Source organism: Danio aesculapii, chromosome 7, assembly GCF_903798145.1.
Source record: "Danio aesculapii chromosome 7, fDanAes4.1, whole genome shotgun sequence".
Lineage (NCBI taxonomy): Eukaryota > Metazoa > Chordata > Actinopteri > Cypriniformes > Danionidae > Danio > Danio aesculapii.
Window position 1 is genome coordinate 52435694 of NC_079441.1, and position 14280 is coordinate 52449973.

The 14280-nt window shown below is 35.7% G+C and overlaps 1 protein-coding gene across 2 annotated transcripts in view; it reads right to left on the reverse strand.

Moving 5' to 3' along the window:
- Positions 1-14280, reverse strand: part of ankrd11 (ankyrin repeat domain 11) — a 204685-nt gene that overhangs the window by 23353 nt on the left and 167052 nt on the right. For both annotated transcript variants that reach the window (XM_056462152.1, XM_056462150.1), the window contains exons 3-4: positions 13454-13599; positions 6565-6703 (exon numbers count right to left, since the gene is read on the reverse strand). In XM_056462152.1, coding sequence (XP_056318127.1) covers positions 6565-6703; positions 13454-13540 — 226 coding nt within the window. In that variant the 5' untranslated portion in view covers positions 13541-13599. The remainder of the gene's footprint in view (positions 1-6564; positions 6704-13453; positions 13600-14280) is intronic.

A 14280-nucleotide genomic window follows, 5' to 3' on the forward strand; every position in this document is an offset into this window, starting at 1 on the left:
ATAGTTCCTGAAAATTTGGGTCACTGCTTGATGACCATGTAAAAATGTGGATCCCATGGCCAAACCAGTAGAGAACCACTGGCTTATACAATATATGCCACCTCGATGACAGGCTAATACATTTTAGTTCAGTAGAAAACTTGGCCCTCTTCATGATATAAGGATCCTACCCAACATATGTGCTTATATTCTGTTTATATGCCCTCTAAAATATGGTATAAATGGGTAAAATACAGACTTTCCTCGGTGTCTCCCATTCAGTTTGCTACTTCCTGCCCTCAATCTGAATTTCGCGCGTCACGAGAACCACGTGATTGAAAACAACCTATAGTGAATAATTCATAAGAGCACCGCATGGCCTAAAACAAAATGCTACAAAAACATTCCACCCTCCAGGAATATGAGGAGCACTCCATGGCTAGGCCATATGAAGGGCAAAAAACATCAACGGTCTGATCTGTTAGACAGCAGCGAATCTCTTTTCTCTTGCCTACAGGAAGCAGACACGTTCTAAATGCGAATGTGTGTGCATGTTAGCCAGAGCCCAATTGCGTGTGCAAGTGTACCAGCACACATGCCTGCCAGCGTTAGGCAAGGCGTGGGCAGCAGTGGAGCAGCAAATATTACTGTCTCTTATCAGCCAACCCACTCCTTTCACCCTTATCCACAACATTCTCCCTCCTCTACAGCTCACGTCCACCGTCTGCTGTAGCCTGCGAGCCTAGAGATCTCAAATCGTGCAGCGCATATCCCCCCAAAAAAAGCCACCTCGTAATCCAGTCGCACTCTGTAATAACTTCTGGGAATGCGGTTTTATTTGCGTGCTTAAATGCGACGCCGCTAGCGAAGGCTCGTCAGATGAGTGCCACTGCATTATATTTCCATGCCAAGTTCTGCCTCTAATACATAATGCAGCAAAGATGTCTGCGGCCTAAGAAAGCTCGGCAGAGGTAATGAGCAAACACATAAGATGGAGGCAGGAAGACGGCGAGATGGAGAGAAGGATCCTGAGTGCTCTTGGGCCTTCTGGGTTACTCCTTCACTAGAGCTAAGTAGCACAGACAATTGCACAGTCTCCCAGAATGCAGAACCAACCTGAGAGCCCATGAGAGATGGAGAGAGAGACGCAGAGAGGGAGATGTAAAAATATCAGCTATATAAATTATGGATTTCAAATGGAATCTTCCAGAAAATGGAGGACAGGGAACACCATCGGTGACAGATAGAAAGCTGGCTCCATTTTACATCCATTTTACGTGGATAAACATAAAATATCAGTGCCTCTATCTGTATCAGTGGCCAGGGCTCAACAAAAATGACAGTTTGGGCCAAAGCTTTTTACTTGCTCTGTAGAGTACATGATAATTGAGAAATCGAAAATATCAAATAATTAGCTAAATAACCTAAATGAAGAAGCGCCAATGCACATCGCTGATTAAATGATGTGATTTGTGAAATTGTGCTTATTTTATCTAGTCAGCTTACTGTATTTAAAAAATTTCAATTCCATCTTCATGTACTATAATTCATAATGTGGCCACGAAATCACAGGTGAGCTGACGGACTTGACTTTGTTTACCACATAAAGAAATGATATGCAGGCCAAATGAAGCCTAGGCTGTGAATAACAGGTAATAAATTGGTAAATAACCTTCACTTGTTGCACGGAGTGTAGTGTAGTGTCAAGAAAAAAAAAAAATCGCGATATCATGTTACATGTCATTTGATAATTATTATTATCGATATTGATAATTAATAATGAATATTTTTAACAATACATTTAGGAATATTAGAATATTTTTTAACCACTTTATTTTAATTTACCAACATTACGAAGGCAATTTTTTTTTTTTATTATAATTTTTTAGGGGTTTTCAACTTTATTGTGATAGGACAGTGGAGATTTAGATAGGAAAGTATGGGGAGCAGAGATAGGGGAAGGGTCGGCAAAAGACCTTAAGCCGAGAATCGAACTTGGGTTGCCGTGAACACCTTAGTGCCATGTGTTGACGCACTAACCACAAGGCTATTGACGCCGACACAAAGGCAAATTTTAATAGTCAAAAACAAAAATAATTTAAACAAAATATCTAATCTCTTTATGATAAAATAAACATGAGTGTTAAAAAGACTCTTAAACTTGAAAGATAAAAAATTACAAAGTGTGTGCAATGGTAAAGGTAGATCAACATCTGTAAAGTGTGAATAATAATGATACAGCAAACTTCAACAAAACTAATTATGATACTTATCTGAACTTTCAAGTAGAAGAAACAGACCATCATTATTTAAATACATACAAATTTGGAAATGCCGTTTTTAAAATCTCTATACCGGTTGGTACCAAAATTCCAGTATCAAGACAACACTAAGAGTGATTGTTTCACTTCTTAAGACTTCAGTGCATCGGCAGGAGCTGCGTGTAATAATTAAGATTTGCATGCATATGTTATTTGAATCTCAAAATTATTTCTCACACTTTTTTTTAATATCCGCTTGTTAAGTGTGACGTCACGCAAAGCGGTTTCTGGCTCCAAGCGATCTATCAAAGTGTATGGGGAGACGCATCAAATGGTAATAATAAACGTTTACAAAGCGATGTAATATTTTACAAAAGAAAAATCACGATCACAATATATATAACCATGCCTAATATCCAATGGCTAGAATGTGAGCAATTTTTTATAAAATGTTCAAATATTGGTGTTTGTGATGCAGCAAGTCCAGAGACTGTTGTGTACACCATGACTTTATATAAAATTCACCTTGAATATGAGATGTGACTAAAAAGGGATCATAAACGAATATTCAAATGAGCAGCATCTCGAACACAGAAACAGTACTTAACAAGCGGAAAGCATATAGTATCGAGATAATATTGTATCGTGAGCTTAGTATCGAGCTATGCATCAAATCCTGATATGAGTGTATCGTTACACTACTTTTCACCAATTCTGTCAGTCTAGCAGTTTCCTCAAAGCAGTAGTATATATTTTCGTCTCCAATGGCCATTCCTCTCAAACAAACAAAATAAACTGCAGTGAGAAAACAGCATTTAAGAAAGCATCTGATCATTGTGATGGGAATGTGTTTGCACAGGCTCTGTAAGTCATTGACTGTCCACAACATAAGCTGATTAAAACTACACTTTTTAAATATATTGATTGTAAAATATATTTGAGAAGGTTTGTAATTATACATTGTTAAATCGAAATATTGCAATATAATATTGCTACAATGTATATCAATAGAGGAAACAATATAATATACCATTGAAGGCAACATTTTTAGCCCTCCTGTGAAGTTTATACTTTAAAAATGTTCAAAGTGCTGTTTAATGAAGCAAGGCAATATTTTTCTTCTGGGGGAAAAAAAGTCTTGTTTTTTCCTTTTACTGTTTAGTTTTATATAATAAAAAAGTAATATTAGTCTGTATTATCAATGTCAATATTACAAGCCCCCTTAAGAATTATTTATTCTCGATTGGCTACAGAAGAAACCACTGTTATCCGGAGCGGCACTCTTCAAAGTAAAGGTATCCACATCTACATCAAACTAAATGAAAATAAACGTTCCCGTCCTGTCAGCGGTTACTGTGTTAACAGTGTACGAATACTTTAGCAAGCCCAAACGCAGTGACACACTATACTAGGCATGGGACGATAACCGGTTTCAAGATTTACAGTGTTTTGGAAAAGTCAAGGTTTTAAAACCGCCAGAATTTTCTGTTATACCATTCCTATAGTATAAGTACAGTTTTTTATTTAGGGGTACGAGTGAGAAGTGCTGAAACCCTGTTGTTTTTGTTAGGATAATTATTATTATTATTATGTCACTTCTGATATAAGTACTATTGCCCAGGCCAAACCGTAAGGCTTAGAGGCTATAAACTTTGTCAGATGGTAGTAGTCCTAACTGCTACTCAGATCCAACGACTCATGCAAATCATCCCATAGGTGGCACTACAGCATTTAAAAAAAAAACTAATTTTAGTATTTTGGCCCACATTCGTACACCGTTTCTCGTAGACTTAAAAACTTTACATATTTGGAATCCTTGGGTCAGCCTGAACAAAAGTGGAGTCATTCAGAGTTTCTTTACGACGCACATTTCTGCTAAATCAAGCTTTGTCACAAACCTACTTTTGCGAACCAGACTATTTTATTTTATTTTATTTTTTTAAGGTGACAGTATTTCCAGCAAAAAAAGACCTTCCACATCAAAAACTACTTTTCCAAAATATTTTAATTGTTTCTTAAAATAAGTATATTGTGTTCAATGAAGGGGAAGTTGTTGTTTTTAGCCAGACATTTAAAAAGAGCACATTTTAGAGCAGAGCGATTTCAGCGTTATGGATGTGACATTTGCCGTAAAATCTCAAAACAAAAATTGACAGAGGAAGTATATGTTAACATTATATTGAAACATCTGTTTATATTTTTTAATTTTATAATTTTTAAATTAGGAAAAAAGCATGTGTTATGGATTTGACAAAAAAGTCTGCAAGTTTACAGTATACAACATTGTAGAAATTCTGTGAATTAAACTGCAGAACCCAAAAGAAACAATGCTAATCAAACGGATAAGAGTCGGCTCACTATAGCACAAACATGATTGATTTAATTTTATATTTTTGCATTTATGAGGTTATGGATGTGACATCTCTCTGTTATGAATGTGACGCATGTGAAATTGTCACTTGTTTGACTTTGGTAAATCAAATATAATTGTTTGAAAACACCGACAGAGACATTTATGAGTATTTTTAAAGCACTGTAAAATACAAGTCTACACAAAAAAAAACCCAGAAACGGTTTTGCTATTTTGGCGAAAACTTAATTTTTTTCACAGCTAGATTGACATTTGCACGTAGTTGCTCAGCAGAAATCACAATACTGTGAAACAGTGATATTTTTATCCAAGGATTTCATATTGTCACAATCTTATACCGGCACATACATACACTGTACATCACTTGATTATAGATGCAAAGCAAAGGAAATGATCAGCATGCAACTTACTTTTAAACAACCGTGTGGGCTCATTTTTCACTTTACTAAATAGTTTATCAACAAAATATAGTTTAGGACTACTATGAATTGTTCACTCGTTGTTATTATAATATATATTTTTTTCAATTTGTCTGTGTTTATTATATTTGATTATGTTTTTATTCAATTTGAATGTGATTGTTAATTGGGATGAATAAAAAATATCAGTCACTGGCAACCCTGCAACAATGCTTTCTGAGATATCGTCCTTAAAAAAAAACTCAAATCGGTCGAATAACAATAATAAATATAATAATAATAGTTACCGGTACTGCCAAAAATGAAAAATATAATATATACACAATTGTATATATTAATTCCTCAATCGTATCCACTATGCACACGCTTTTCTTGAGTTTGCTTTGTTTATTTTTTGAAGAACCAACTCCAGCTCAATGCAGCATGATAACAAACAATCATAGTCTTCATCTGCAAAATCCTCCTTGTATGTAGCCATACATATGTATATGTAGAGTTGATAATGGGTCTCGAAGCAACTGTTAACGCTTCATGATTAAAAAGATTACAGTAAAACACAAAAATCATGTATGCGACTACTTTCAGCAGCAGCCAGAAGAGTCACTCACTCACTGCAGTAAGAGAACAAAGATTCTAACTAGTCCTGTAATGGAAACCGTCCAACTGAGGAGGAGACCATGGAGAAAACCAGCTCAACTACATCAAAAAGTCTCTGTAAGGGTGCATGAGATGGAGAACAGCCAACAGTTGGATGGCTTCCATTCGAAACAGACAATGATACAGCATAAAAACAAGCAGCAAAAATCCAAGCTACCTCTAAAAAAGATTACAGACACAAATGCATGGCCTCTAGGTGAGCATTTGAATCTTACACAAAACTGAATTTCAGAACTTGATAAAATGCTCAACCGGTTAGCTAATATATGAAATAAATACTGGAAATGGACAGAGAAAGAGAGAGTAACAGAGATAGACCAGTGAAAGAATGGATGTGACCACTCCCTCTATTAGCATTACAATGGGCACTTCAGGCATTGTCTGATGAGAGAGAAAATGGGCAAGATTTCACGCCTCGCAGCCACGTTGTAAGGGGGGTGGGGGTGGTCTCTGCCAACGGATTACTAAAAGGTTACAGAAAGGCTGTATATCTCAACTGCAAAAACAGCAGCCAGAAAACCACTCAAAACACATTCAAAGGAGCACACATAACAAAATATTCATTACTAATCACAACTAAGCTCATTCCAAAGGCCAAATCAAAACAGTTTACCTCAAAAACCCCACATACGGATTAAACACAAAAGCTAAAATGATCCACGATGAACCTCACAAATAAATCAGAGCATCTCACCCTTCTCAGCATGTTATATCCAACACATTCCCAGCTACTGGATTAACGGTTTCTCCATCAGCACTTCTGTCATTTCAGCACACATTACTGAGGACAACAACAACAGCAGAAGCCCAAACACAAACACTCACACACTTCCTGTTACCCAGAGTTCTGTGCTTTGAGTAAGCCCCGCCCACTTACCAGAGTCAGAATCTTTCTGATCTCCATTGGCTCCGACGGTGAAGGGCAGCTTCCTCTTAGGAGCTTTCTCTTTCATCTCTTTGACACCATCGCTGCGGTCCAATTTAGGAGTCTTGTTTGACGAGCCTTTGTCTTTATCCTGGGGGAACATGGGAAATAGTGTAAGTTTGGAAGCGAGCAGCAGATGAGTCAGCACAGAGCAACGGCTGATATAACTGCTTTGGGACAAATATTGCTCCCACAAATAACTAATGTAGAAGACACAACCATCTAAACGTTATATAGTCTTGTGTACATCTTTAGTGAACATGTGCAAATACAGTGCTCAGCATATTTTGGTGCATTTGAACAAAACTAAATGATTAAAGGGATTTAATATTATAATAAAATTTTAATCACTGAACATCTTTAGAAATAGAATAATACATTTAAATTCAAGCAAAATATTGAAAAAAAAAATACAAAATGTCAACAAAACTTGATATATTTTTTGTTTCTCCTTAATTTTGCACTTTTTTAAAATATGTATTTAATATTTTTCCCTAACATATAAATTTGGAAAACACATTTTTTGGATTGTTATTGTTAGAATTTTTTTGTTAGATTAGCTCCACATTTGGGTTTGGTGCTGACTAAACTGAAGCCTATGCTAGGGCTGCACGATTCTGGCTAAAATGAGAATCACAAATTCTTTTGCTTAAAACCAAGATCACGGTTTTCTCATGATTCTGTAGATGTATAATAACGGTTAATATGAGTAGGCTATTATTATTGTTATTTTCTCAAACATACAGTAAAACCACAATAATAATATTAGGTCTATGTAGGTCTACAGTTGGTTTAAATGCAAAATTTTGTCTAGACTTGGAACAGTGGACTTAAACAGACTTTAAATATGTCCTAGGTGATAATTTATAATAAAGTGACAACATCAGAATAAAACTATTCATAATTCTGATGTTGAATTGTGTTTTGAGATATATGCTTGCAATATGTCATTTACAACATTATTAGACCATTTTTTCCACAGTTAAAATGAGACATTTATCATTATCAGGTTTTCTTTTGCATTATATTCAGCAGTATATAGGCTAGAGTAGTTACACTGAAACAGTAAACATTTGTTTTCATGGACAACACACACTGAAAAAAATTATTCAAAGATGATTCCTTGGATTTACAAATTTTTTTTACGTTAAGTGGTTGTAAACAATTTATTTAAGCTGAGTTTAAACAAACAAATTAAGTTGAACATTGCTCAATTTAATTTGTTTGTTTAAATTCAACACAAATAAATTGTTTGCAACAGTTTTGCATGCAACACTTTTTTCAGTGCATTGTGTTCACTACGAAAGAAAAAAACACGTCAAACGCTTGTCGTAATCATAACTCTAAAATGCGATATGATCATTTAAATGATGTGCACGCTTTCGGTTTCACTTTCACTGCTGAGTGCGGCTTATGTCTGCTGTCACTTTGAGTTCATTTTGCAACAAACTGAAGGTGATTTACAACTGTATTACCTGTTATTAACAGCATATGAAGGTTCTGTTCAGTAAAGTAGACATCATTCGTGTCCTCTCGGTAGTAAACAAACGGCCGCGAATACATCATTTCATTAAGACAGAAATTATATTTTTGGCTGGATGATACCTTATAAATACAGTATGTAACTCTTGGAGGTGTCCATGTCGCTGAGCAATGTATATAAAACAATGTTAAGACTTGTGCGTCTGCCTTTATGCTTCTCTCCCGACCTTGAAAATATAATTGGCTGAATTATAGAAAAGCTGAATTAAGATTGTGCGTAGGGTCGAATCGAGATCGCAATCTTTTTTTGATTAATCGTGCAGCCCTAGCATATGCCAAAATATACTATTGTAAAACATCCTATTAAAACTATTCATTTAAAAGACTGAATTGTGAGGGTGTACTCATAGATGCTGAACACTGTGTAGTATACCATTTTCCTTAACATCAAGACTTTAGGATTATACATTGTTTATATACTTATATAATGGAAATGCATGTTCTTGATGGTGTAAAGAGGTAAAATGTACTTCTATACTTCCTGTTCAGAACAAGTTTTACAACCTTTTTAAGGAAAGAGCTTTCCTTATAAGAAAATGTTTAACTGCATTAAAATAAAATGTAAAATTCACAAGTCATTTTTGAAAATAGGCTAATTAAATAATGGTAATATATTAAAAAGCATTTTGTAGCCAAATGTCTGCATTTAGAACATTTGATTGTGTTTATAAATATTCAAGTATCGGTCTGTTTCCCCTTGTTTTAAAAGGTTTCACATTTTCAAAAGCTCTATGTTTACACACCTGCAAAAACAGGCAAAAATGCTTTATTACATATGCCAGGCCAGTATTTGACCATGTGACCTTATTAAGTAAACAGTAACTTTAAGGAAGTGATGACATATCATTGTTGGCACTGGTGTGTATGTAGAATTTGCTGTGTGTGTATGATGCATCTAGTTGGTTGCAATGTGAAGTAAATCCACACTTTGCTGATGAAGCATTAGCAAAACCTTGAGCAACAACAACACTACCACATACTTCACCACTGTGGTGTTTGTTTGCGCTTGCCTTTAACCTAAACTCATACCATGCATGTGTGTGATGTCATGGTTTTCAAAGACTCATTTTTTAGCGTTATCAGGGAAACAACAATAGCAGCTTTTCAAAAACTTCCACCTTGAAATTCATTTGCAAATGTATGAGTAACAACATGTAAACAAACAGGCAAAACGCATTAAAAGTTTCCTGTTTTTGGCTGAAAATGTAGATTTTTTAACTGTTGAGGTATGGAGATATTATCTATTTGTCCATTGAAGAATTTCTTAAAAGAGTTTAAGACAACAGATATGCTATGTCACAAACTCTAAGCAAACACAAAGCAAGGGATCTGAAAGGAGGCTCAGAAACCATTCCAGACCCATCGACAACTGGAAGCCATCAGAAACCCCCACAATCTAACCAAGCCTCTTCAAAGCAACACACACCCACACCCGCCGAAAGCCCACCATTAAAGACATTCTACTCAAATACAGCATGTTTTGAAAAAAAAAAAAATTCCTTCAAGACTACAAACACACACATCAGCCATTTTTGAGAGACATAACATACACACTAAGATACTTGTGCTTACTATTACAGTACAACCAGACCTAGATTAACCTCTTAAGGCCCAAGGTGTTTTTTTACATGCATTTTTTCTTTACTATTTTGGCTTATTGGAACCCTAATTAGAATAAAAAGTGGACTCGTGGTCTGAATTAACATAAAACACTTTTTCCTGAAATGTTTTAATGCATATTTAACATAGAATTTTTTTTAACTTGCTTTGACTATTAGAGAGTAAAAACAACATTTTTCCTATTTTGGACAGTTAAAAATAGTGTTTAAGACATTTCATATGCTTCAAAACAGTTGCATAATGACACTGTATGTCTGTAACAAAATATAAAACATTCAAAGTATTTTACATAGCCACTTAAGAGCTAAAATGTGCTATTTGCAAAATGCAATCCTCAATAGGGCCTGTGAATGTACAGTATGAGGATTCTAAAAGCATTCAGGCCTAAGAAATTGTGCCAATTGCAACTTTAATAAGAATTAAATGTATTGAATTACTTCTAAAACAAAGACTATTCAGTATTATCTTACATTTGATTATTCAATTACTGTATCTGAACACTTACACTCCTCTGGAAACAATAACACACTGTTTATTTCATTTGTATCTTCCACTTTATTGCATTTTTCTTTGCTCGTAGATCGTTTGTTATATGTTAAGCATATGCACCTCCATGCAGAATCACCCAAATCAATCTAAAATTAGAAATTATTTCCAAATACAGCCATTCATGTGCTAATATTGCAATATCTATCACAGGAAAACAAAATATCGCAATATTGCAGCCCTAATCCAGTTTTGCCCTGTTTTGTAGCTAAAAGCAAGCAAAATGTGTCTGCAGCCGAAAAGAAACTGACATTTGGCCCTGACCTCTTTATTAGAACAAACAATTAAAAAATATATAACCCCAAAAATTTACCCAAGCAAAAAGGGTGAGAAAGGAAGTCGACTCGAGCAGCTGGGTCTGCTACCGGTAGTGCTAATGAAAGCTAATTAAAGAGCTCTTAGTGCAGTGCTAAAGCTGAATTCAGCATGAAGCGGTTTCTCTCAGTCAAACCCACATCCCCCTCTGTCACGAGACTATGATGTCATCCATGTGTGAACACACACACTCGGCCATGCACAATGACACTATTTGCCCTTAAGAATTAAGCTTGACGCCTCTAGCACGAGGTACAGAAAAACATTGACTGATCAACCAGGGATTGTTGAAGCACGCAGAGCTAAATCAAGAAAGAAGTGTTTTACTGCTTCTCTAAAACCATCTGTGTGAGCAGCCCTGTTTACTTACTGGTCTCCTAGCAATGCTTTCACTCTTGCTTGCTCGCTCACGCACTCGAACCCTCCCTCCCTGCCTCCTCCTCACAGAGTCTGATGCAATACTACACAGAATGATGTACATACACACACCATCTGGGCCAGAAACTCTTCACCAACTCTGGCTAGACTTGCACCAAAACACAGACCCCTTAAAAACATCAAAGCATCTTCATTTGGAGCATTTTTTAAATAGCGTGCTACAATGGATTTCTACAGTGTTTTAATACAGTAGAATACAATCTGTTGCTTTTTCTCAATAAAATGACTGTATATTGAGTGCTGTTTTCATATTATCTTTCTTGGCATTTACCAGTCCTAGGAAAGAGACCAACAAATCTAATGTCACACATCTGCAAGATAGCTAAACCTCTTAACTTACTAAGCTTGGTGATGTGTTTACATTATAGTCCTTTTGCTACAAAACAGATCAACATCTAGATCACTCAGTCCACAGCACTCAGTCAACTTAGCATATCGAAATATAAAGTGAAACAGCTAGAAAAAAAATCTGAATTTATAAAACAAATCAAATGGGTAACAGTAAAACTGCATAATATATAAAACAATATTAATTCACAAAGTTTAATGTTGTAAAAGTTCTATACAAACACATCTATTGCTAGGGTTGAGCTGTATGACGTTATTATCACAGGGTTTCTGCAGGTTTCTTTATGCAGAATTTAAGACTTTAAGACCATCAAGACTGAAATTTCAGACTTATACTGGGCTAAACACTAAGGATGTTTTTCTGATGGCATAGTTACTTCTGTAAATAGTTTTTCTGTTAATAAGATATTTTGTTAAGGGATGTGTTGCTTTAGTTTTCTTTCCCTGATGAGTGAATTTTTGGAGAATTTGCTGTAAAAATGTCTAACCGCTGTTGTAAATTATCGCTATTTGCAATAATATACCTAAATATAAAAATAAATTTGAGATGGAGTATTAGTAATTAAGATTCAGCCTGATTGGGTAGCTTTACTTGTACATAGAAAAATTAAGACTCGTTTAAAACTATTTAAGACCTACAACACAACATTCGAGTGAATTTAAGACTTTTTAAAGCCTAAAATTTTGTTTTTGAAATTTAAGACTGCATTTATACTGCATATCTTGATAGTCAATTCCGATTTAGTGACAGCTGATAATAAAAGAGTGCTCTATTCTCCACTTCTGCATTTAATGTGTTAACAGGGTTCAAAATTTGTTTTTATTCTTTTTGGCAAGTTGTTTTAATATAGTTGATGACAGAAAAGTTCTCATTTTTTCTCATGACATGAAAAGTCATTTTCAAGGTGGACTTTAACCACTGGAAGTCTTTTACCCACTCTTTGAAAAGTGTAAATACTGGATTAACATTCATTACATGATCACTAATCAGATGTGCCATTATTTGTAACTTTGGTGGTTTTGTAAAACTAAATCTGTCTGTGTTGTTTTCACTCTCTCGTATCCAGACCTTTACGTTTTCGCGGCTGTAGTGAGTGATTAACAGCTGATATTAACCAATCCATTCGCGTTCTGTTCTAGCACAGTGGGCCAATAAGAAGAGCTTGAAAGCGGGCCAAGCATTCGGGCTTTGTTTACTGCAACTTGACATGTCAACTGTTTTAAACCATTCCTGAGCGCTGCGTTTTACATTTTTAGATGCAAAGATGCTTAATGCGTGAATGCCTCCTAATTCCGCGCACGTGGTGAACATTTTGCTGTGAAAACTGGTCGCACGACATCAATTTTATGCACTCCCGAATATATTTTGACGTCGCATAGATAAAATTTCGGGGGCATATGCGACCAAAACGGTCGCAATCTCGAGCCCTGTCTCATATCCACAGCTATAAATGTACTGAAACCAAAGTGTTCCCAAACGCCAGACCCGCTGTTGGTTATAGGAGCATTACATTAACGTTATAGCCATTTTGCGAGCTAGTGCAGCGTTTCCCTGACTGGAGTAGTGTTTGGAGGTGGGCGGGGAAGGCAGCATGTTGCAAGTCGCGTCATATGGGATGCCTTGTTGAGCGTTTTTGCACTGAAAACATTATATTTTGTACACTTCATCTCTTTTATCTTTTTAGATATTAGTCTGAACTGTTCGGTTTGTAATGCGTACCGAACGGTTCGATACGAATACGTGTATCGTTACACCCTTACAGCCCTATAATAAAGTAAAAACATCTTAAAGATGTAAACCTACCTAACGTATATATTATTAATGTGTACTGCTGGTGTAGATTAGTTAGTAGCATGTGACTCTAATGTTTAGACTGTTAAAATGCATGGACACCAAAACAGGAATGCAAAGCAATGTGCATACAACTTTCAGGCCAATATATCCAACTGGCTGTAACGTAACTCCTCAGAAAGCTCACATGAGTTTAAACAAGCAGTGTGTGTGTTTTGAAATAAAAGCAATTTTCCTCACCTTCTTCCCACCCTGCTTTTCCACCATGTCGGTGCTGAGTGGGAAGTCCTCCAGCTGGGGGGTTTTAGAACCCCCACCCTTGGGCATCGTTCAGCTATTGCCACGCCAAACCTCATTCACGCTTCCATCGCATCGTCATCGACCGTCTGTAAGACAGAGAGAGAAGACAAGGGGAAAACACATTAGCACTTCACCACCAATCTCCATTTAGACATCGCACTCAGGACACAATTTCGTTATTTATTTCTCATTTTTGTTCATTTGATCTAAGCATTTTAATGTAACAGATCTGCAAAAACAATCATTGAGATACTGCTCTCATAACAAAATAAAAGTTTTGAAAGCAACAGTTCCATATAGTTCTATATAATAGTTCTAAAATAGTTTCATAGTTCTATATAATCATTCACATACGCACACAATCGTTCACACAAGGTGTTGTTTGACTGCGATTGCTTAATGTTTTTATGAAATGAATATAAAGATTAAATGTTGGTATCAGGGTGTTAGTTTTAAGGATATCTACAAGCTAGTGTGCACCAAAACAGTGGCAAAATTCACATTTAGAACATATAAACCTGATATAAACATCTAAAGCTTGCAGTTTGTCAATTCTGCCTAAACGGATCAATGGTATTTCAGTTTCTCATCAAATGCTCTCTAGTGTTGGACATTTTCTCAACCTAGGGCTGAACGATATTGGACAAAATATGACATTGCAATATTTTCATTCACTGCGATTTATATTGTGATAGAAATAGAATTTGACCAGATGACTTAAATAGCTTTATTAAGAAAGTCATTTATTTAGATTTATTGAGATGATT